General features: G+C 40.8%; 1 protein-coding gene across 2 annotated transcripts in view; it reads left to right on the forward strand.

Annotated features, from left to right (window-relative positions):
• The window catches only part of BRSK2 (BR serine/threonine kinase 2), a 313,267-nt gene that overhangs the window by 131,035 nt on the left and 156,149 nt on the right, over positions 1–26,083 (forward strand). For both annotated transcript variants that reach the window (XM_080346138.1, XM_080346139.1), the window contains exon 2: positions 25,060–25,154. In XM_080346138.1, coding sequence (XP_080202264.1) covers positions 25,060–25,154 — 95 coding nt within the window. The remainder of the gene's footprint in view (positions 1–25,059; positions 25,155–26,083) is intronic.

Raw genomic sequence — 26,083 nt, forward strand, 5'->3', positions numbered from 1 at the left:
GCAGCAGAACAGTTGCCCTGCCTCTCTGCTAGAGGCAAATCCTTATTTCTGCTTTGCCTTAAAGAAATCTGAGTTTGAGGCGATGTATTCTGCTCCTCTTTTCATCCAGGTCTGCAGCACCACTTTAATTCATCGGTATGATTTAGAATCTTATGTTATTTCACTTTTCTTTCAAGGAGGCTTTTAAGCTGCTCTGAAAGTATCCAAAGTATAACTGAGGCAAAAGCACTTGTGTCAAAGTGTAGAGGGAAAGACTGAAACTGTTGAAGGTTTGTATTTGTAGGGGTTGGAAACAAGATGATTAGGGAGAGGAGACAGAAAAATCCAGTCTCTCCAAAGGAAGCACAGATGTGCAACCTCCAATTAAGAACAAGGAAAAGGGGAGTTTGTGACTCCTGTACCATTTTTCATGCTCTTCACTGTGGAAACTTTTTACAGCTGCCTCTGCTGCCTATTCACTGGCTTTTATTATTTAGGCACTTTTGTATGGAAAACATGGAGCTTGGTAGATTGGCCAAAAGATGTTAAATGCTACTGAAGTCTTGTAGCCGTGCTTGCCTGAAGGGGAGGTTTCCTGCCAGTGTGATTTCCTTGAACTGGACATAGCAAGATTTAGCAATGCTTGTATGATATAATATGCAGATCAAATGGAGCTCACCTAAGTTACTTTAATTTCTGGCAGTCGTTCCTGGTGCTTGACAAGTAGGAGGACGTTGCCAGAGACTTAGATTTGTGTGTGCGTGTGTGTGTGTGTGTATGTGTAAACATTTTGTTAAAGTGGGCTGAAATCACAGAATTAGTGGAGAATTAGATGGTATCCAGAACAGTGAAATTATTTAGGCATAACATTGCTTTGGAGGGTAACCTCCACGAGCAATCCTGGTTAAAAGTGGAAAGTTCAACTGTTATTTTTAAGGTGCTCTCATATAATGCTTGCTTTCAAATTGTGTTCAACTTGTGGGTTAATTTATTTCCTCAACAAAACCAGATGGACCTGGGCTGAATTCTGCTTTCTGAAATCCAAATGGACCCTCTTCCTCAGACCTCAGTGAGAAAATGCAAAGTCTCTTCTATGGCAATTTAGATTCTTAATGCCCAGCAATTTGCTAAGTAATGTATCTTACCTCATGGGCCTTGGGTTTATCTAGCTTGTGCTCAAGGTGTTCTGTCTGCTGGATCCTGGTAAAATTCTCAGGATTTCTGTCTGATTCTGACATGTTTGAGACACAGTTCCTGAGCTGAGGCACTTCACTGCAGGGACCTCATTCCTTCCATGAGGCCAGATGCTGTTGAAATCAGTGAGTAAGATTCCTCCTAGTTCTTGAATATGACAGCCTATACTAAAGAAATAGGCTTAACAAAAGCTAATCCTGCATGAAAGAGCTTTTGTCCCCAAAATTATGAGCTCAGTAATATGCTTTGGGGCTCATTAAGAAGCCAGTTTATGAACAACTACAGCTGCTTTCATTAGGACCATGTCATTAAAACTTCATGGTACTTCAGACTGGAGACAGTTGGCATGAACAGGTAAGATCTTTTCCCCACCGGTCTGTCTACTTCAAAGAGACCTCAAATTGGAGGGACAGATCAATTGAATGCTCAGAGGCCAGAGAACCTTCCCCTAAACTTTCCTGAAAATGAAGACCATTGATAATGATACAAGGATGTCACATGCAAAATATTTTTAGTGTTATAAATGGAACAAATTTGATATGAAAATAATGGGGAGGAAATAGGGAAACACATAATACTGTAGATAGTCTTTGAATAGGTTCAACGCACTTCTGCAAACTTGCATAAACCTGACTGGAGTGATTTGAGTTATTCTTGCTTTACACTGGTGTAATTCATAGCATATTGTGGCAGTTACCGCCTCATGTTTGATGGCAGCTCTGGTGAAAATGATGCCAGCCTACTTAAGGGTAAATGGGCTTTAGGGCTGTGTTTGCAAGTTGTTTGAGATGGGATGTGTCAGTAGCAATAGGGCCTACTTCAACAGCTCAAAGAAAAAAAAAAATAATGTTTTTTAATTTGGTGAGAGTTGGGCTTGGTGTGATGTATGGCTGTCATAAAGACTAACATGAGCCTGTGTATACTAGAGTTATTGTTGTTTGTATACTCTGATGGTTTTATATTTGCATAATCTGTCTGTGTGTGTGCCTGTACTCTATATCCTTCACAGAAAGCTTAGAGCTTGACTGTCTGCAGTAAAGGGTTCAGAGTTATTAACTGGTGATGCCTTTCTGGTCTATAGACTGAAATGTATTTCTTTGAGATTTTTTAAAATTCAAAATAAGCTTAAAATTAATCTGTAGACAGAACAGTATGGGTCTAAAAGCTGCTTTCTCATTCTGTAAGTGAATGGACTATATGCACCTTTTAGCCCTTTGGGTTTCTCTATTGGATAAAATCTTTGGCATAGTTTCCTTCTACTTGGGAGAAGAGTTACCAGCTTGTCAAGTAGTTGGTTATACTGTTAGTGTTCTCCATTGCTTACAAAGGGTGATTGTAGTCCTCCCTTGTTTGTACTCATCTAACTCCTAAGTAGTTCCACTAATCTCACTTAGCCTTCTCTTTGTTCACATGCTTTTAACCAGGATCACATCATGTATTTTTTTCTGTCGCATCTGTTTTGTTTGTTGACTTGAACTCATTTGTTCTACTGCTGTCAGTGTCACCAATGTAAATACATAGTTTATGAAGGCTGATACATCCTTCAATACATAGCTAGAAATTCCGGTGTAATATTTGAAAAGAATTGTTTGCTGATTTCCTAGTGTGATGGGGATGGACTTCAAATATGGAGGAGAGGAGTGCATGGTAGAGGACTAACAATGAGAACATTTGCTATCATAGTAAGCTGCACAGCGTGCTTATGATGAGCTCAGAGCTGTGTCTGAAACACAAAGGAAGAAGACATGTTACTGTCTCACTGTGGTACGTGCTCATACATGCTAGCTGGCACAGACTAACTGCCGTTTTATGAAATACATATTTATTTTTAAGCAGCAACTTGGAAAGGAAATCACTAAAGCAAACAATCCATCAATTTGAGCAATTACAAATGGCATGTATATGATTAGACCTGACTTAGCCGTGTTTAATCTAGCTGTGTTTAATCACTTCTGTGGTTTTGAAAGGGAACAAGAGTAACTTGCTCAAGTGAAGGTATAAATTTTGCAAGAAGAAACCTTTATGCTTACTCAATTTGATGACCCACTCTAGTGTTAAGGGGCACAGTACATTCTGGAGGGTGCGACATGTTATGTACAGACTGAGATATGAATTTGGGGTGGACATGTTACAAGTGCAGTCTGGTCAGGGAGCGTTGATAGATTCTGTAAATATGCTGCTGTAGAATACTTAGAAATAGTAAGTTCGGCAAATTGTCTTTCCTGCTCAGGTCTAAGTGGGAAGAAAAGGAGCCTTTACAAAAACACCTTAGAAGTACTCTTTGACATTTTACCAACCTGAGTACATTAATTCTTAGTATTTCCATCTGGCAAGTTAATATTACCAATGGAAAAAACAAAGGCACAGGAAGATTGAGGCTCAGATTCAAAAAGACCTTGAGGTAGTTAGGCCCATGTTGACTGCTGCACTTAAATGACTAGTTCCACAGGACAGTTTCCATGAGGCTGGCAATACAGGTCTTTTGAGTTCCCATCCTGTGCTTTACCAGGATAATCCTCTTCCTCTTTGTGTCAGCCATAGTCCAGAAAAAGTGTCATCTCTTATTTGACACCAGAACAAAACATGCAAGAAACAGCTCACCTCAGCTCTATTTCAAAAGTAGTAGTATCACATTAATGAAGTTACTACAGCCTTCAGTTATGAAGAGGCATAGCTGTCAGCTCTCCTTCTTTTACTATTGTATCTTAATTGTAATACAACAGTGGCTACACTTTTTGGTCAGAATTGGAGATGTGTTGGTGCTGTACAAATTTTACTAGTCTGTTGCCCTGGTGCTAAAACTCTTGTGCTCCGAATAGATGGAAAGAACAGAGGGAATAACATTGCCCCATGTCACCGATGGGGAATCAAGGCTTGGGAAAAAAAAAGTGGTTGATCAGTGATGTGAAAGGGAGTTTGTAACAGAGAAAGGAATTGAATTTGGATGTTCTGGAGCTATACTTGTAGCATTGTGTTTGTACATGTCAGTGTGGCTAAGCTGACATTGCTGTTCAGGGAAGTGACCTCTCTTCTCCTGCAAGTTGTGTGGTTCTTCTGTGTACTGGGTTACAGGTACAGACCTTAGTTAAACCCTTTTTTATCTTCCTGGATTGGCTTTCACCTGCATCAGGTCTCTGAGCTGGGTTATGTGGACAAGAAAACACCTACAGGTGACATGAGAAGGTTGAACTGCTGCTTGTAGCATTAGTGTTAGCTTCCGTGAGTTTAAAGTGTATGTGAAATGACAATACAGAACCTTGACCAAAGTTTGGGGTTGCTAAACAGTTTAATACATATTTTATGTACATATTTTATACATATTTTATGTATTATCCATGGAAACAGGCAACTTATGTCAGTAAGATTCACTGACGTTTTCACTGCTGCTGAGGATCACTCAGCTAGTCCTGTTGAAAGAGAGCAGGGATGCATGGAGAAATTTTAGTTTTCTGCCTGTGTCGTACCCCTCACCATCTTGCTTGTTCTGAATGTATAAGCTACCGCCTTTCATTCCCTACATGATAATTTACAGACGACTCTGTGGTGGAAGAATCTCTTTACATTTGAAGCAGTAACAATTTTGAAATAATTCCCTGAAGCTTAGTAGCTTCACTTCACAAACAAATAAGCCTCTTACAAATACCTACAGGAAAAACAACCAAAACCCTTAATTACAAAAGATGCCTCTACACATTCAAAATCTTTGCCTCATTTTTCTGTCTGGCCTCATTTCCACCAAGGGATCTCATTGCTAAGGCCAGCAGAACTGCTGTGATGTAGGAACAGCTAAATAAATATGACAAAGGATGTGAAGGGGCAGAGCCCTGCCTTGACATTGACACAGATAATTGAGTTATTTGGGAGTCAGTGTAAAAGTTGATTGTTTCTTGGGAGAGATGTCATATGGCATTCTGGTTGTGGGAACAATAAGTATCCTCTGGCAGCATTTACACTTTCCATTTTTCCCCCTCAGTTAATGCTCCTAATTCCTTTGGCACTATTTTCAGCAACTCCAGAACAGATGTTTAAGAAAAAAATTCTAGATACAGTGCGGTATATGTCATCTGGTCACTTTGGTAGAGGTCATTGGCAGGTGTGGTCTTTCAAGACATTGCTGTTTACAACAAGAAAACCATTTCATGTTCACATATGCTTATGTAGGGTTGCCAGAATTTCACCACCTCTCTCAGCTTTGTTAAAAGTACTGAGAGACTTTGGCCAGCAATTGAAATGGAAACCTGGTATTCCTATATAAAAACAAAACAAAACACCACAACTTTTATTTTTCTTTTTTTTTTTTTTCTATGAAATGTGTATACTTTGTTTCTAATTTGCACAGAAGTACAGATGTAAATGTTTGATGTTCTGAGTAGTACCATTCGTTAAGGTATGGTATTGTATACTAGTAATTACAGATGTTAATTATGGAGGAGACCTGGATTATGACTTTGGGTGCCCTCGTTAGGACAGGACAGTGTATAAGTGGTCCTGGGAGGCTTTGCTAATTGGAGAAAACTTGTAACATCTTCCTCACCTTTTTCACCAGCAGGTAGTAGTTTACTATTGCTTATACAAACACCGAATGAGATGCTGCTACTGTAGGTCAGCGCTGCCCCTTGGCGAGAGGAGAAGTGAATGTGACTCAGCTTTGTTGGTTTGTTTCCAGTGTTTCCCCACCTTTTGCCCTCTTTGGCCCCGCTTCACTTGTGCTTTCCTGGATTTGGTTCGGGCAGTCTGTATGGATGCGTGTGCACACCATGTGATGCTTCATCAAAGACTCCCTTGCAAAACCTAAATTCACAGAGGGCTTCTTCTGAAATACCAAGTGTATCATATGGCAATAGTTGACCACTTCCCATGTTTCTTTAGGAACCCAACAATATACACATGAATAGGCATCTGTAATTCTGGACAGATACATTAGGTGCAGTTATCTTGCACCCTGGAGGCCTTTGCACTTCAGGAAACTCAAATAACTCTTCAGTATCTTTAAAAAGGATAGTAACCACAGGACCTCTGGAACTCTCTTAAGTTGCCTGTGCATGCAGCTAATTATTTTGAGATTGAAACAGCACCTTTGAAGCATGTCCATGAAACACATAATTAAAGTATCTTGTGTTCGATCATACCATTAGACAGCTAATTGAAAATCACATTATGTCTACATAAAGAGACAAATAATATACGCATTTGTGTACTGATGAAGTGAGTCATCCTATAGCCTTTTCCCCTTTAATTGCTACGATGACAACTGGCAGTAGAGGACCACGTGCTGGGCTGTCCTTGATCAGCAAATCTAACAGACGCAGAGTTACTGTTAGGTACTCCCGTGAGTTCAAATAAAAGAGGCTCTGAAGGATGCAACTCCTGCTTCCAACAATTTCTGTACAGATGTGTAAGGTGGGCAGAACATGTTGGGTTTCCTGCTGTCTAGGAAGTCAGTGGCTAGCACAGTATCTGCCTAGGCTTCATAAAGGAACAAAGCGTATGTATTTATGATGAGGAATGACTTGAATGGTTTTCACCTGTGTCTGCCTGTAGGATTGTGCCATTCAGGACTCCCTGTGATGCCTCGTTGGCTCTGCTGCAGCAGAGAGTCCCTGCAGAGCAACTGATACTTCAGCAAGTGAAAGTCTGGGGTTTGCCAAGCTCCAAATAACGTCTGGAAGTCTTGCAAGCAGTGAGGTGTCCTCAGTCAGTCTCTTGGGGATCCAGTGACTCAAGAAGTATTAAGGGCAAAGAGTACATCCCTCTTAGCCACACCCCTTGTGTGGTACCTGTCTTGCTCCCTGTGGTAGAGGAAGTGCTGTGCTGTGTTTTATCATCATGCCCTGAACCTGTTTCTGGGAACATAAGTACACAGGAAGGATTCCTTTGCCCTTCTTTCCACCGTATGTTGTACATTTGTGGAAGACAGGCATACCTGCATCAGTAAAATAATTGGTTTTCTTATCTTTCTTGCTGCAGTTTATAGATTCAGGGAGAGACAAGATTTATTGTGTTATGCTGTACAGTTATTTGCAGGAACTAAGGTTGGTAGAGGAGAAAATTAATTTGAGGATAAACACATATGAGGAGAATTCCATTCTGGTTGTTTCCTCTGAAGTGCACTGATGGCAGTAGCCATAGAGAGGAGGACTTAGGGATGTTGCTTCTTCCTCAGAAGACTCAGAGCTGCATCAGGGCTTAACTACAGTGGATTTTACAGTCTTATTTTTACGATGATGACTTGCACGATTTCCCTCTCAGCACAGCAAGAACAGCTTTCCAGCTTACTAAGGTCATTCATTTGGCTGTAGAATAGCCTGAAAAGAGCTAGTTATTTCAGGTTAACATTTACACATATGTATGTTCATGTATATGTTCTTTATGTGAAATAAATTAAGTCATTTTTTCTCAGCCTACAGTCATATAACCAATTATAGCTTTCCTCTGTAGCTTTTGTACTTTCTGACATCTAAAAAAATGTCATAGTGCATTAGTGCTAGGGAGACAAAGACAAGTAATGAAGTCTGCTGATGCTGCTTTTTACATTTAAGATCATGCAACATATCCAGGGGTGTAGGATGCATTTTCTCAGGGGGCTACTGTGACCTGAGTTCCCTGCTGTTTACCTTTTGCAGTCACAGTCTTCTAATTACGATGCCACAGTTTTGGGAAAGGTTATAGTTGCTTCGACTGGCTTCCAGTCTTGTGTTGCAAAATTATATTCTGCTGCTGCTAGTGCCTGACAAAGATGTGGCTTCCAAACAAAGGCAAAGAGAAAAGAATGAAGCAGCAGACCCTGCAAGAGATAGAATATTGTCTGTGTGATTAAAGCTCTTTTATTAGGCTGTGGTCTGTAATGGGAAAGAAAAAGCATGATCTCCACTGATCTGCATTTTAAACAATGTTGAGGATTAGCAGAGGGGCAGCAGATGCACCTATTGAGCTGTAAAGGAAGGGATTCAAAGCTATATCGTGCAGATGGGAGATTATTGTACTGTACCTCCCCGCATGTGCCAGTCGGTACTCCTGCTGCTCTGCAGACGGGCACTTATCATCTCCATCAGCCCTCCCTGTCCCAGGGCACACACAGCACAATGAACGTGCCCCAGCCCTGCCACTGAGCTGGGCGCACACTCAGCCAATCTAAACAAGCAGAAACAGAGCTGTGGCAGCCATTCTGCTGCTGCCGCTAGGAACATGGTATGGGCACTGGATGATTATCGCATCCCTCCCTTTCAACCAGCTTAACCCTTTCCATTTGAACAGCTTGGCCTAATGATGCCGCCTATCATTTTGCTACAGAACCATCCTTTTCCTAGAGAGGAGTGAGTAAAATGATAGTCGAGAGGAGAGAGATTTTCCTTCATGTTTGTGGTTTTTTTTTTTTTCTGGTTTTCTGTCATTGCTTCTACCAATGAGCATCCCTTCTCCTATCTAAAATACAGCATTGCAATTTTGTTACTTTTATTTGCATTAAATGGATCATACATTGGAAAACTCTCTCACCAAATTTATACGTTTGTGTATAACGTAGAAAGACCACCACTTTTGCACACAGATTTTCTGCTCAAAGTCAGGAACAGATCTAGTGCCACAAAAGGAATTATTCTTCTTTTACACTGATGTAGCAGGGGTGCGTGTGAGGTTTATCTGGAATTTAATAAAAATTATGGTCTACTGGCAAATTATTTCTACTCTAGCGTATAGTTTGTAGTTGAAAATACATTAAGAATGTTCTTCTAGCTTTTACCTACTCTCACTAACATAAAATGTGATTGTGGCATGTGCTTGGTTTCCAGCTCTGCCACAGGGTTTCCGTATGAACTTCACCAAGTTACCCAATTTCTTCATGACTGAATTATCTTCAACCAGAGAAATAGTATATAATCAGATATACTCTTTGACTGCCTTATCTGTTTGTATCATAACCATCTATCCCTAGGCAGGGCCTAACACCTATTATGTGTATGTGCAATGTTTATCATAGTAGAGTCCTAGCCTTGGATTGAGTCTTCCAATCTAAACAGCAATAATAATATCATAATTCACATAATTAATTCTGTGTTCTGCTCTGTATTTCCTCTTTAAAACCAGTTTTCTTTCTAGTCCTGAAATATGTTCATGAGGCTTGAAAATGACTGGAGAAAACAAGTATTTTCTGTAGCATTCTATTTTTATTGTGTTAAATGTGTCATAAAGTTGGACTTTACCAATAGCAGCCTGAATATTACCTCATGCTTTGTCTGGTCATATGTGGGCAGGAGAGAGAGTGCATATTCCTATATCTATCTATCTATCTATATGTAAATATTAATATCTCTTTGCTTCTTGGTTAGCGTTGATTCTGCCTGGTTTACATCAGTAGCTCCATCCCTTTGTAGACAGTTATCTGACTCCATCTTGAAGACTAAGCTCTGCTTGAAGCTGGAACCCACCTCAAATCACAGAATCACAGAATGTTAGGGATTGGAAGGGACCTCAAAAGATCATCTAGTCCAATATCCCTGCTGGAGCAGGAACACTTAGATGAGGCTACATAGGAAGGTGTCCCAGTGGGATTTGAATGTCTCCAGAGTAGGAGACTCCACAACCTCCCTGGGCAGCCTGTTCCAGTGCTCTGTCACCCTTACTGAGAAGAAGTTTCTTCTCAAATTTAAGTGGAACCTCTTGTGTTTCAGTTTGAACCCCTTACCCCTTGTCCTACCATTGTTTGCCACCGAGAAGAGCCTGGCTCCATCCTCGTGACACTCACCCTTTATATATTTGTAAACATAAATGAGGTCACCCCTCAGTCTCCTCTTCTCCAGGGTAAAGAGACTCAGCTCCCTCAGCCTTTCCTCATAAGGGAGATGCTCCACTCCCTTGACCATCTTCGTTGCCCTGCGCTGGACTCTCTCCAGCAGTTACTGACATACTTCCCATAGCACCCCTGTTTCTCCATGTTGAACAGCCGAGTTCCCACATTCAACAGCAGATTAGGAAACGCGAACCCTGAACCACAGAGCAAGGCTCTAGATGCCAGTAAGTTAAGTGCAGAAGTGGCAAGGATGCTGCTGGGGAGGTGGGCTTCGGCTGCAGCAACGCGCTCCTGTTTGCACTTCTGTTGATCTCCTAGCCGTAAAGAGAATTATTATCTGAAAAGCAGGGTTGATTAATTTATATAATTTATATTTAAATCAATGCAATTTAAATTGTGGCTTTTTATTATGATTTAAGTCAACAAGGGAAAAACCTTGATTTCATTTATTGATTCCATGGTTATTTGTCATTTGTACATTTAGCTGTTTTCCAAAGGAAAGGTTAATTTTCAAGTTGGTGGCCATTCAGGTATGTTGGATTGCAAAAAAAAGTATAGTATTTCTTTTCTATGCTTAGGAAGACATTCTTTACTGCTGCCCATTCATTGAAGTCATAATGTGGTTAATGTTAATGAACATATATTCTTTATAGGTCATTTCCATCAATTTCCCTTGATTTGGAAATAAAGTTGATAAGGAAATTTAAAATCATTATCTATTATCCAGGTGTGTTGGTTCCATTTAAAAAGAAACATAAAGTAAAAAAATTTTCAAACAGTTTGTTTTGAAGAGGTATGATGGCATGTCACCATATACTGGGCAGACACTATATAGAGAGCTTTCTCTGCTGACTTTCCAGTGCACCTCATGGCTCACCTGACATTTGTGGGCTCTGGAAAACAGTGTTGCACTGGGATCTGCAGCAAGTGGTTGAATCCCCATTTGGAATTAGAATGAGACCAACCAGACCTTAAAGCCAGGTCTCTGGAGGAGAAGTCAGAGCTTCAGTTACATATATCCTTACTCTTCCTTTTAGCAATTCCAAAAAAAAAAATTGATTGATTGGAACTGTTTGAGGTAGGTTTAATGTTGTCAGATAAACCCTCATATTGTCAGCACTTAATACTTGGTCCAGCAGTGGCTCTTTCCTGCCATGTGGGAAGAAGTAAAGAGCAACTTGTATGGCTGGATGTCTTGTGAGGGCATGGAAGCTGAAAGAATCAGGAGGAAGGTTGGGGTGAGGAAGGAGAAGTCTTGCTTCACACATCCAGCTAACAGAAGCATGACATTGCTTGTAGTTAGAGCAGAAGCATGGAAAGTTATCTTTAAGCCAGAAGGGTCTCTGCTAATAGGAGGAGAAACAAACGGCTCATTCACATCTTTCTCACTCCCTTTTTGTTGTACAACTTCTGCTTTAGTTTTCTTTGGGTTGCCTTGTACTAGTTAGTAAACCTTAGGGGAAAGTTTTTCTTTTAGGATAAAACATGTAGAAAATATGAAGAATTATTTAGACTAGTTTAAATAATGTCTTTTAAAATTCCTGCAAAGAAGCATTGTTGTTCCATTAAACATCCTTAAAACACTAAAAATTTTCTTTGTTCTTTAATACCTATAGAGACTGAATGGAAGAAAACCATTGGATGAACCAAATTCAATAAATTGTATTTTTGAGACCAAAACTAGCAGGAATGGGCTATACACCAGATGGTTGTGCTGCTATCCAGAGGTACCTGGACACACTGGAGAGTGGCACAGGCAGGAATGTCACAGCATTCAGCAAGGGAAGTGCAGAGACCTGCACCTGGGGAGGAATAACCACCAGTACATGCAGGGGACCAGCCAGCTGGAAGGCAGATCTGCAGAGAAGGACCTTGGGGTCCTTGTGGACAACAAGCTTGACCATAAGCCAGACGCGCACCCTTATAGAGAAGGTGGCCAACAATATCTGGGGCTGTGGGATCAACCTGATCAAGGAAAGTGATCCTTCTTCTCGGCTCAGTACTGATGGGGCCACAAATGGATGACTGCATCCAGTTCTGACCTCCCCAGTACAAGAAACATATGGACTTACAGGAGTGATTCCAGGATAGGGGCACAAAGATTAAGAGACTGAAGCATCTCTTGTAAGAGGAGAGCTGAGACTTTTCAGCCTGGTGAAAAAACTTGGGGATTTCTCATCAGCGTGTATAAATACCTGATGGGAGGGAAAGAAGAGGGAGCTGACTCTTCTCAGTGGTGCCCACAAGACAAGAGGCACAAAATAAAACACAATTAAGTCTGAACACAAGAAAACACTTTTTTTACTGTGAGGGTGGTCAAACAATGGAAGGTATGTGAAGGTATTCAAAACCCCACTGGACATGGTCTTGGGCAGCCTGCTGTAGCTGGCCATGCTTGAACAAGGGCTTCGATTAGCTGATCTGGCAATGTCCCTCCCAGCCTGCATGATTCTGTGACTTTGTAACCAGCAGCAGATTCTAGGTTCTCTTTTCTTTTCTTCTCGGCAGTGGATTCTGGACTGCTAGCACAAATCAGGTAGCAAGCATAGAGAAGACTTGTTTCATTTCTTTAACCCTGTTACTAAATAACTGGCCATCTGCTGCCCTGATTTTCTTTCTGCTGTTTCCAGTGCACTGCCACCAGGTGCAGTCTGGACAATCATGCTCCAGTATTCTCTCACTTGTTTGCCTCTGTGCTTTCGGAAGGCACCTTCTCTTCCCAATACAGCATTAGCTACAGTACACATCAACATTCACATACAGCTGCAAAGGTACATTTTGAGTCAGGTATGCTGCAGAGAAGAAGGACAAAGGTTTTCAAAAGAACCTTTATTTTTGGCTTCTTCACATAGTTGTTTGTGGGATTTACAGTTGATGCTGTGGGCAGAGGGATTCTGCTTCACATTTGACAACTTGTAATTGCACAAAGCCACAGATTTGCCTTAATTCCCTTTAATCTAACCAGAGGGGTGCACCTTTGCTCTTTCTCAGTTCTGGTTTTCTCAACTGCAACTATGAATATAAACCTCTATTTAGACAAACCTTATCTGAAAAGTAAGCTTCTCTTTCTATGTTTCTCTGTCTCTTGGAGGTTGCTGAGATTTCTATCCCAGTGAAAGGAAAGGAAAGAGATCAAATGTTAAGGACTTTTAAAGTCTTATATCTGCAAGTCAAAATGGTCCCTCAGGAAACTTAGAGCCGGTCCTTCTGCAGCCGAAACCTGTGGTGCTGCATCTGCTACTCACTCTACTGTTGGTAAGGCTCACACAACACCTGTGCTTCCAGGCACTCTGTTTCTAATACATGTAGGGAGTCTGCTTGCACAGGAGGCCTCAGGGACCTGGGCTGTGTCTCAGGAAGCAGATCCTGTGCTTATGGCAGCATCGTCGCACCACTTTGTGACATTACATATCATTACTCCAGTTCTTGGTGTTTTCTGTATTGGTTTTTGTTTGTCCAACTGACTGAACCATGTTAATTGGCTTGCAGATTGAGTTACCAGAACTGGACTTTCTGTCTGTGAAGGCTAAGTCTTTTCTATATTTGTCCTTTGCCAGAGTTCCTGATTCTCTTTGAAGAGTCTTTTTCCATCCTTACTGAGATTTTTAAAAATTATTCCCCTAATGAGATTTGGACTGCAACCTCTAGCCTTTAGTGCCTTAAGCACAGAGGGTCACAGACAAGTAATGTTTCTGTGGGATACCTGTCCTGCCAGACAAATGCTATTCAGCTGCTGATGGTTCTTGTGCTCATGAGAGACACTTACATCTCCACTCTATGCAATTTGGCCATAGCCTTAATGTGTGAGTGGCCTGACCCCGCAGTATGAGTAAAGAATATTACAGCAGTTTCTAGTCACTTTGGAGCCCATAATACAAAGCCAAAGAACTTAAGTATGTGTAATGTTCATAAGAACAAGACAGTATTTTCTTGTGCTCTTTACAGGCAGTATCCCTTAAGGCCAGTGGCTTTGCAGAAAGTGATACATGATTTGTCTAATGCCATTATTGCTGGGTAGTACTGTATTATCTTAGCACGTTTATCCCTGGTGTATGGTGGGACACTGAACAGGGACAGCAAGCTCAAATTATTTCTGAGCTGCCTCCTCATCTGAGCATGAGCAGCTCCGAGTCAACACTGAGCTCCTCTGTGGCTGTTGTTTATAGACTGCACTGTGCTGTGTCACCTCCTTGGAGAGGCTGGGAGGGTTGCAGCTCTTCTCAGACAGTGGGAATTGGGAATAATTGCAAGGAAGCCAATGTGATCACTCTAGTGTATGTGCAGGGAAAACCGGATCCTCAGTGTCCTTCTTGAGGGATGGTATTTTAAACTTCTGCCCAGACTTTGTAGCTTGCAGGGAGAAGATGCCTGTTGGTCTTTTGCTTAGTTCTATGTACTTGTCCAGACTTAAAACTTGTCCTTCTCCTTAAGGTGATTTTTTTTTTTTTTTATTGAATCTTCCTGAATCTTCTGCCACCTTATGCTGTGTGGGACTAAGAAATACAATTGTTAATAGAATAGAAAGCAATGAGAGGGAAAACCCTGGGGATGAGATCCTCTTTTGACACCTGGAAAACTCATCCACTCTTTACCCTTCTTTATTATGTTTCTGACCTTGAACTAGTCTTTGTGAGGAGCCTAATTTTGAGGGTTTATGATGATACTAAGGAATTACCAGTGTGAGTAAAGGCAGAACCCTTTCCCGTCTGGGGGGCGTGCAGTAGACGGTGCTGTAGATTCAACAATAACAACGCCTGCAGATTTGTTTTGCCTTACTGATAGTTACCACAACAGGGAGTTGCATACTTTGGTAACTGTTGAGAACAGCTAGTTGTGGCATAGCTATAAGGTCTACTACAGCCAAATCTTTCAGCACTTCCATCTCATTCTCTACAGTAATACCCATTAGAAGAAACAAGGTTTGGATAGCCGTAAGCTGCTGATGAATAACCTAGTCTGCAAGTTCCTGAAACAGATGAGCCTTGCATTGACTTCAGTGGGCTTTAGATCAGACCCATGGGGTTGTTCGTCATCCTCCCCAGTGAATTCTTGCAGAAGAGAAAAATTCACTGTGGGATCTTCCAGCAACCAAGGCAGGGGTTGTTGAACAGAAAGCCTGGAACAGAAGTGTGACACAAAGATGTGTTTTGACAGCACAGTTTCCATGCCACTATTCTTTTATAATCACTGGTTACTGCCTGAGTTTGAAATTGAACTCTGTTTCAGGACATACTTAGCCTCAGCCACTCTGGTATGAATTTCCAAGTGATGAAGCTCAGTATCAGAAGGTGGGTTACAGTGTTTGTGTTTCTATTTATCCAACCACCTTTCTTTTGAAAGGAAATTAAATTCACTTTTTTTTTTTTTTGTTTTTGGTGGAGGCACAGCTGACCATGCTCTCTAGGTACTGCATTGTTTCTCATAAGCCCTACCTTAAATTAATGAGGTGCTTGGGCCTTTTTTATAAACGTGTATTGAATATGACCCCCTGCTTACCTCTCTCTGTAAGCAACACGGTGAACCAGCTGTAGTGAAGTTTGTACTACATAAGCAGGCAGCTCCTGATCTCGATGTAGAAGTCGATAAATGCTTTCAGCTGCATGCTGTGACCTGAACCATTATTCTCACATTAAAGGAAATAAATACTTTCAAAAAAAGTTATATGCATGTTTCTGTTCATTAAAATGAGAATAGTCTAATTTTTCTGACCTTTAATTCTTTTACTGTGACTTTCATTTTATAAAACCAGAAATCAGTTTTCAAATGGTCTTTCTTCCCATTGTCCTAAGCCAGAGGCAGACCATTTCTCATATTTAGTATTATTAAGAAAATGTGCTATTTCCTAAACTTTTCACAGAAGAACATGTTGCATAAAGTGAAAAGCAGTCTTATGTCATGAGATCTCTGCCCGCATAGTTTTATACTGCACACAATCCCCTATGGAGGACTGGAAGCACTTAAAGCGTTTGTTCAAATTGAGACTACGTAAACCCACATGTAGGGCTGTAGGAGTCACATGAAAGTATCAGAATCTTATTAAAATTATTTATTTCCATTTATTTGCATTTCATCCTGTGGAGCTGTGTTCTGCAGGCCTGTAAGTCTGCTGTTACTAGTCCCCAGACCTTCCCCTAACATCTCGCCCCTCTGGTAGCCCCAGAGCCGTCCCCTCTCCACCTCCCTTCCCGGTCTCTTGTCTAGCCTGCAGCCAAGGCAGTACAGTTGGGCTCTGCTCTGGAGTTCATTCTCAAGCTGATTGACCCACAAGGTCTTTTCTCTTAGCCTGACTGAATGACTGAAGGCTAACCTGTATCTTTACTTTTCCCACACTGGGGTGACTTACAAGATCTTTCCATAGCCAACTGCTGAATTTTGTGGAACCTATTACTGATGGCTCACTGTTGAATTTAGCTGGTGTTGGCCAGTGGGATCCAGAGTTGTTTGAGACAGAGGGTGTGTGGACAACTAGACATGCAAGGTATCTGTATTAACCTTGTTTCACTAGGAAGCCACATTAATATTTTTTACAAATAAATAATCCAGATATCATGCTTCCAGAGGGGAACTTAAGAAGACTGAAACTTTAGTAGGAGGAACTGCATTAACAATTAGGAGAGCTTTGAACTTGGGCATTGACTCAACAAAATTTAAATTGTAAAGCCCACTGCCCTCTTGGGATGTCTCAGAATCTTTTGAAAAGGGCTAGGGCCATACCATGGGAGCCATATACAGAACAGGGAAGATGAAGTGTCCTGCCCAAATGCCAGCCTGTATGTGATAACATGATAATGTATGGTGGGAGTATCGCCATGTAAAGAAATGGAATTTCGTCAACATACAGGCCTCACTGTCACAAAAATCTTTCAAAGATAATGAAGTCCTTTCAAGCTTTTATACAAAAACTCCCTCTCTAATTTTGTTGGATGCTGTTGACTGAGTATGGGACAGAGAACCAAAACCAAGAGGGAAATACAAGGACAACTCAGACGGTAGATATTCTGTTTGGTAGATGCTGGTTGACAAACAAGACGAGGTGCTTAGAGGTCAGGACTAGCCATAGCATCTGTTGTCTTCTACATAGGAGAAAGGAAAGAGTAAGCTATGTGGAAGGAAACTAGGCCAGTGATAAGTGTACTGCAGGACAAATGGGTAAGACTGTGGAGACTGTTACTGCAGGAGACCATGAAAGAGACGTAAGAAGCTGGAGACAATGGGGGAGGAAATTGTAGGTAATATGATGAGGAGGGGAAAGTAGTATGTCCATAGATGTGGTGAGGACCTGTTAGGGTGGGACTGGAGATCTCATTAGGGAACATGAGGAATATTTAAGGTTTTTCAGTTAAATGAAATTTATGGTGTGGATCTGCAAGAGATCAGCCCCTATTAGTTCTACTGGGTACAAAACAATTTGTCCTTGGAAAAAAATCTTTAGCTGTAGAACAGTGTATGCAGTGGCTATCCAGCATGTTTCTCCCCTGGCTGTGTATGGGCCACACCCCACTGTCATCAACAAGCCCTTCTGGAATTCACGGGAACTGGGATATGCTGTGTCCTTGTGACTTGCTGGTTTGCACCTTGTTCCTAGCATGGGTGCAAGCATGGTTAATCCAAATCACTTCTTGAGCCTGAAGTGCAGCATATTGTCAGTCAGTGAAAATCCTGTTAGGAATCTGTCAGTGGGTGATTAAGAAATGTCAGAGGGCAGAGTAAGCTGTATCAGCACTGAGCTGGGTAGATGAAATGCTCTGTGGTGAACCTAATCTTGTGAAGAGCACGACCTTTGTCTTCTGTATAAAGGTTTTCCATGGTAACCCCCTTTCTTAATTGAGTTCTTAATATACATATAATCTTGCTGAAACAATCTTGGGTGATGGTGGGGTCAAAAGGGTGTGAGGACTTCCTGACAGAAGGAGAACGGAAAGGTGTGGTGAAGAAGGGGAGATGTAAGAAATGAGCATAGAAAATGGGATTAACCTCAGCTAAAAGCATACACGAAGAGCGGTTTATCCGCTGTTTGGCCTGCTCCTTCCTCACCTCCTCTTTCTCTGCTGTGCAGTGTTCACTCCTTGTTAATGCATCAGCCCTTCGCTGTAGATCACTGGACCAAGCAGGGACATTGTGACTCATTACCCAGATGTTACCAAATTATAGTGACATGTTTTCTGAAGTACATCTTAGGCAGGATAGACAGAGCTCTGTTGGCTTCCCGCTGTACCTGAAAATGTCCATCTTTGATCATCTCTTGAGAAAGGATTAATGAAATCTGAAGGGGGACATGGATCTCATCATTCCTCAAAAAGAGTTTTTCAAGATGTACAGGGTGTTTAAAAAAGATGGAACCAAAATGCCTTGTGTTGCAGGGTTGCCATCTTGAGAATGGCTGGGGGCTGTTTAGGCACAGGGAGAGGCATCTCATGGTAATCATTTGAAACTCTGTGCCCTCCTCTTTCAAGTGGTAAAGAGTTTCATTCATGGGCGGTTCATGGTAGCAGAGATATAGTGATTTCAAATAGGGTCCGTCTTTCTGAAACACCCTGTATAGCTCTTGGGAAGTGGAAAGAAAAGGTTTAGACTAGGAGAGTTGTGGGCAAAACTGGAGTCTTTCCAATACTCATCCAGAGATATAAAAAAGGGATTTTTTTTTTTTCCTGGTGTATCAATGGGAAGATATTAGATTTTAATTTATGTTTTTAATTTGAAAACAATGAAACCACTCTTCTCCCTGTCTGCAGGGGCTGGGGGTGCTACCCAAATGCTTTCCGGCGTACATGTTGGAGGCTGAAGCCTGCACTTCTCCCGTGGCAGCAAAGCTTAGTCTCCCAAGTGTTTTTATGTGGGAACAAAGACTTGATCTGAAATAGGAGCTCAGCCCACTAGACATCACAAGCTGCTTATAGATCCCAGAGGACTTCAAGAGTTTGTTGGAGTTTGACTGATGAAATAATGACATTTTACAAAAGCAGCCTCCAGTGTGCCCATCAAGGTTTGTGTCCTGGTTCCCTGGGGGCTCCTCTTTAGACACATGAGAGTGTTTGGTAAGTTGGGAAAGAGAACATGTCAAAAGGACTCAACAGTCATGTTCTTTGCTATATTCAGGGGGCACAAAGGGTTTCTGAGAAGTATTGATTTATGAAATATTGTAAGAAAGAAACCAAGATAAAAATCAATAGAGGTGATGTTGGTTCTGTGTGTTTTGATCCTGCTGAGCTTGGAGGATGATCTTACCATAATCTCTGAGGTGTACAGTGTAAAACCTGCTCCTGGTGAGCTGCTGTGTGTATGTATGTGTGTCTGTCTCTTGTTCTCTAATATCAGGCGTGTGGATCCAGTCACATCTGAGCTGATACGTTGTTCTCACCAATCTCTGAGTTTAGGAGTGTGTCCCTTTGGCTAGCCAAGGTGGTGTGCGTGACAGCGCTCATAGCTCAGGAGAATAAACATGGGCAACAGCAATTCAGCATGCAGCTTCCCTGTGCTCTGAGGTGAGGTACATGAATCCCAGCACGAATGAACATCATCTTCCATGCTCCTGCTGAGCATTTGAACTCTGGCTTTAGTCCTACTGTAATTACAGTTTATTCAATTTAGAAACAGTTACTGTATGAACTCTCAGAACAGCCTTTTAGCACTAGAATCTTTCTGTAGAAGGACCCATGGTCAAATTATTTTGTTACCAATGTAGTTAGCTGCTTCCTCATCCTTTTAGATTTCTAGGCAACCCTATACCTCCTTTCCCCATATGCAATTATAAATTGATACAGTATAATTTGCCTGTCACTTGATATAAGGCTCTGTTTATTTTAAAGACAATAATTAGAGATAACAATTGCTATAGAAAAACAAACATCCATTCAATGAGAAGACTGAGTAATTAAGGGCAATTATTGTTTTTCATAAGTAGAATGCTTGGTAACAAAGTTCTTTCCAGTGCAGCTAAGAGCGTAAGATGCATATTATAGGAGACCAGAAATCTATGTGCTAGAAGAATTGGGAAATTAAATGGAAGCTATTAATAAGAAATTATCTAGACCTTTCTTTCCAGATTGTATTTAAGATACAGTTTTCCTGGTTGTACTATGTAAAACTTTATTAGGGTTTAGATCCCTTTCCAACATTCTTTGCAAGGATTAATCAGTTAATCCTTCTACAGCCCTTGCAAGGTAAGTAAGTGTTATTATCCTTATTTTATGGGTATGGAAATGATGTTGCTGTGGGCCAAATTTTAATCTGTTTTCCACTGTTGTAGATCTAAAGCAGCTTCACTGCAGTCAGCAGAGTTAGGCACTGTAACTGAACTGATTTAACCCTAATTGAAACTACAGTGCTTGCAAAGATATCTGTTGAGAATAAAGAGCAATAATATTACAAGCATTGTCCTATGCACCACTTCATTTGCATTAATGCTTTTGTTTGCTTTAAGAGTTGATTTTCTAAATTAGCATTCTTGAATTTGCAAATCTTGTAAATGCTAGTGCATGTGGTTTTCAGGAAGGAGTATCCATAAATATGTTTACGATTTACAACAGCAACCGCTGTTTGTGAGGCTAAATTACGTTACTTGTACATAAAGATTGTATATACAAAGCTAATGTGCAGCAAAGGTGTACATACACTTAGCTTTTTAAAGAAACTGTGTACGTGGGTTTGTTCAGCCCAAGATTTTTGTTCCTTCTTTAATCCAGAGAGTTTGGTACCAGCACTAGTGTGAGCCCTGAAGTAAGCCACAAATATGTTTGTCCTGCAGTGCCTAGATTAACATTTGCAGAGTATTCATTGACTTGAATTAATTGGCAATTAGCTAACTCAGATTAAAAGAGGAATGATATTTCTCTGTAGACATTCTTTTAATTGCTTATCAAGCCAAAATAGATACTACTGGCCAGACCAGGGCTTTCTGCTCAGATTTTTTAAGAAGTTTTTTGGCAATGCACTCTGAAGTGAAATGAAGAACAAGCAACATGTTAAGTGCAGGTGATCTTCTGAAGTCACTGGCTAGTTTGCCTACTACAGGAATGTATCAATACGTAAAGAGAGGACATTGGCTTGGTTTCATTTCAGAAGGAAATTAAAGACCTCCATTTACCATTGGAAAACTCATATGTATTAAATATAGCAAGTGTACCTAACTTTTCATTCCACTTCTTGAAGTAGTTATTTGCCTTATGGTTAAAAATTGGGGTAATGAGTTACTTGTGTTTAACATTTCTGAAAGACTGTGGGAACATTATTTATTAGCAATGAGTATACCATAAGTGCTGTATTTAAACAACAATGTTGTTTCATTGTTTATTAGTCTCCCACTCTCAAAACGATAATTTGTTTCAGATCTGTGGCGGGATCCAGTTTTGGATAGGAGTGAAAACCGGTTCCCTGTTGTTTCCAGATAGTTGTGGGGTTTTTTCTGTAATGAAGACTCGTAATACCAGGATTATTAGTAAGGTGTTACTATCCACAGTTGTGTTTCCTCATGCTGCTATTCACACAACTGTAAAGTGGATATGGAATAGCACCAGCTCTGAACTCTTAGTGTTTCATTCAGTCTGTGTTAGGGAAAATTACCACACAAAATGCAAGGCAAAAGTAAATCAGCCTTTTCTATAATCCTGTCCTTGGCTGAACTGTCATGGAGGTGATTACCAGTTACAGTGCAGGCCATGGAGATGACTTCTGTGATCATGGGTTTATAGTGAATATATTATCTTAGCTGGAGGGAAGCTTTTTTTTTCTCCACCCCCACAGTACATTCTTCTTGGGCAAAATAAAGGATTTGTCTCTGTACTGCTTCAGGGTGGGCTGTCCACCTGTCCAGCTGATCTAAATCTGTCGCTTGTTCATCACACAAGCTCCTGTCCTTTTCAGAAAATATCTGTGTATCTTTAAGCATCCACAGAGCAGGAGATTCCCAGCAGCAAAGAGCACAGGCGTGGTTGTTAGCAGGTCAGCGCAGCATGAGGCTGTGTCAGGCCTGTACACTTCCCTTTGCTCTTCTGCCTTCAATTGCACCTTCCCCTTGTGTCACCTGGGGTTACTTATGCTCATTGGTTTTCAACTCATGGCTTTTAATCATAAATGAAAATACAATGTTAGCTTACACATCCTCTTGCTTTTAAGCATGCTTATGTTTTCTTCTGTACTTCCAACCTGAAATTATAGGGCTGGTTCTGGTGCAGTTCAGTGGCTAAGATCAAAAGCAGTCCGATGTTTGCAGCTCACAGGATATAACAGCCCATTTGAAAGCCTGAGAGCCCCCAGGAACCACTTGTGGATGAAAATCTGAACTGTGCCCAGAGGACTGGGGAGGCAAGGCAGAGCGATATGTCTTCATTTTATCCTAAAATTACATTCAGTGAATTTAGTACAGTGAAAAGTGCTGTCTTGGGCTGTTCATAGGGTTGTCTTAAAGTTCTGTCTCCACAGAGCAGATAGCAGTGACAGTGTTTTTTTTCCTTGATTTTTAAAATGTGAATCATAAGAAGAGGAAAAATACATTAAATCTTATGTGTGTTTTTTCATTCTGTTTCCTGGTAATGTGGTGTAAATCAAGAATGACTTCTTGAGGTCAATGAAATTAATTTGATATAAAATCAGTGTGATTCAGTATCAATGTGATTTTTGCAAGGTGTGCAGTGTCTTCTAACAGTTGATTAACATTTTTATTGGCATAAACAGAATGGTTTAATCTTAATTTTTTAGTTTCTGTGGTAGGCAAAAGGACAGAGGATGCTGTGAGGATTGCCTGCACAGCATGGTGGTGTCCCAGAAGTTAATGGTTAAAACCTTTCTAGGACTCAATCACAGGGTGCTTCAGGGAGGACAAAGGAAAAATAGTTTACAGATTGGCCAGGTTCAGTGGGACAGATGTTTTGATTTGGGAGCAACAACATTTGAAATCAAACCCTGAAGGGTGAGATAAACCTTTATATTTTCTTCAGGGTGAAGGACTAGTTACAGAGAGCAGTTGTTTGTCACCTTTATTGACCTCTTAAAATAACTGGTCTGCAGCATGTGACAGTACAGCACTGTGTCACAGACCCCGGGAGCTGAGATATAAAGGACTGAGCTAGAAGTTCTGCTGAGATTTGAAAGAGCGATGTAAATAGTGATGTGGTCATGCTACAAGCGTGATGTGGAGCTGCGATTTGTGCTGGAAGCAGGAAGGAAGCAATCAGCACAAATTGAAACTGTGTGCACTTTCAACAAAGCGGTGCCAAGTAGCCACTATCCAAACACATAACAAAGCCAAAGAGAAGAAGCATAAGTAAGGCTGCAGCTGCTATGAGTGGTGAACACAGAGCCAACAGTGCTGTGGGTAATATTATAAATTTATTGAATAGACAAAATTGAGATGTAAGAGTGAGGATTGGATGGACATCACAGCATCTTCCCGCAGCTGTGCTTCTTGGCTGCGTCAGGCAAGGGACAGGCTATTGCTTTACACAGTTTCAAATGAATTTGTCAGTGTGCAGCGTTCTTCATTTTTGTGACTTGTTAATGTCATGGCTGAAAGTAAGGATGTCAGCATTTAACCAGATGAGACTGAGAAATTATGTGACTAGAAATATCCAGAACACTTGAGCATGCCGTAAAAAGAGATCTGACTGGAAGTGAGTTTGGAGTTTATTTCTCAGCATAATAACCAGTGATTAATGGTTCAAAATTTATAATTAACTCAGTAGCAAAAAGATGGAGAAGTATCTTGCGGGACGTTGCTGGAGTCCCCAATGAAACTCCAGTTCACTTCGCTGGGAATAGTTTGTGGTAAGGCTATAGTCTATATATTCAGCCCCCAGTAAGACGTGTGAAGTCCTGTGTTCATTGTTTTGCTGGACTGCAGATCTGTTGTATCCAATTTGCAGGTAAAGCAATGTGTTTGATTGTGTGGTTTGCATCAGGGGATGGGGTCAGGATCTGAACTCCAACACAACCTAGGACCTGCAAGCTGAGCTAGACTTTTTCTTATTGTGCAACATCATTGCTCACAAATGCTCTGTGAAGCTGCAAGAGTCTCAGTAACACCAAGGAGGTGCCATTCTTACTTCAGTTATAACTGAATTAAACTAAATGGCAATTTGGCATATTGTGTGCAGAGTGGGATGGGATGCAGCCGATCAGGTGTTGTGCTGCATTTGCATGTTTGACAAGACTAAAAGCTGAAGCAAACAAAATCACACTTGAAGAGACCTACAAAGTACAATATTTCTGGGTACAAATTTTCTTAATGGTGTTAGAGTTGAGAACTCACGGGACTATCTTAAACTCACTTGTGGGAGATATCTCAATGTATTTTCGTGAAAGTCAGCGGATTTAGGTCAACGTTTAGTAGAAGATAATGCTTCGTGTATATTACTTACCTCTTTCTTTTAATTCTTGAAGGTTTGTTCCATATTTTGGTGATAGCTCAGACATCCTGATCCTGTCAGGGATATCCATATGCTTTTGTCAATTATATCATTTAACAGCACTTTAAGTTATTTGAGGACAAAGATATAGTAAATAATAACAAATAAGAACAACTTAGAATTGTATCAGCATATGTTGATGTTCTTCCATGCCACAATGGCAACCGTCACAGTATTAACTTTATACAGCAGGCTAAATTTAAAAAGTACAGGAAGTCATAATTAAGTACCTTTATTTTATGATCATGAGAGCTTTGCAAGGAGCTAGAAAAATGTAGAGACCATGTCTACACTGCAGATATTATTTGATTATCTATTTTTTTTTTATTTCTGAGCTTTCCTTGATGTCAGGTGTCAGCAAAAGCCCTTAGCCTAGTGTGGTAAAATTGGCAGAAGTTTACTTCTTACTGATATATCACACTTTGAGTGGTGCAAGCTGGAATTCACTTCTTCAACAGAAATACAGCTTTAATGGCAGAAACTGCAGCAGCATTAAGGATGTTGGTGGCTTCACTGCCAAATGGTCACGATGTGGGCTGCAGGGTTTTCATTACTCACAAGACCTTATGTGGCTGTAGGAGGGACTAGTGTTTATTTCTTTGCATTTAACTTGCCAAATGCTGGGTGGTGTACTAATAGCAAAAATCTCAACAGCGGCTATCTAACCACTTCTTCCTTTCTATTTTTCTGTTTCTCCTGCAGGGCTTGTGAAGTTGGGGGTTCACTGTGTCACGTGTCAGAAAGTCGCGATAAAAATTGTCAACAGAGAGAAGCTCAGCGAGTCGGTGTTAATGAAGGTAATTTTCTAATGGGAGACTTAAAAAAAAATGAGGTTCTTGGCTCTGTGTCTTGTGTTCTATGCAAAATTAATATCTTTAATTACGTATAACAAACATCCTTGTCAGTACTAGGATTATGTGGAGCATAATAACAATAATTTAGTTATGGGGGAAGCCAAGGCAGCTGAAATTAAATGGGAGTATGCCTGTGCTTTGTGAACAAAACAAACGGTCAGCTGCAGAGTTGTTGCTTCTCTGCTGGGCAGATGCGTGTTGGGCATCTGACTTCCACTGCTGCAGCAGTGCATAATAGTTGCGGTACATTGCAGGCTGAGCTGTACAAATGCCAGTAGGCAGAGATTTAAGAGAGGCTGGTGAATCTGTTGTTTGAATACTCCTACTGCTTGCTCCACTGCATGGGTTCTTTATGATCTAACACGCCAAAGTCCTTGACTGTTTAAAGCTGTTGTAATTCTGTTAACAATCCACAGAGCTGTGCCATTGGAAACCATTGAAGTGTCTGTCCCAATGGTCCAAATGACAGTAGTGTTCAGAAGAGTTTAATTAGTTTTTTACCTGGCCTTGTAATATCCATCTCCTTACATTAGTGTCATTGTTTGATCTTGGAAACCTAAAAATAAAATAAATATATGCATAAAAATTTATTCATGTGATTTGGTGACTAGAAAGGCTTAATTCAGCTTGATGGGAGGGAACACACTGCTCTGCAATCAACACAATTCCATCAAGCTGGCACATGCAAATGATGTTAACAGGTCTTCATGCAGCCTAGAGCACTTTATCGATATAACTTCCCTATAAGCACATAGAACATATATCTTTACACTGCTGTTTCTTATATCTACTTCTGTGTCAGCTGTTTTCCATCACAAGTAAGTATACCAACCTTACTAGGAGGAGAAAGAAAATTGAGATTAAAGGTCAAT

The sequence above is a fragment of the Nesoenas mayeri genome (genome assembly GCF_963082525.1).
Source record: "Nesoenas mayeri genome assembly, chromosome: 5".
NCBI classification, from domain to species: domain Eukaryota; kingdom Metazoa; phylum Chordata; class Aves; order Columbiformes; family Columbidae; genus Nesoenas; species Nesoenas mayeri.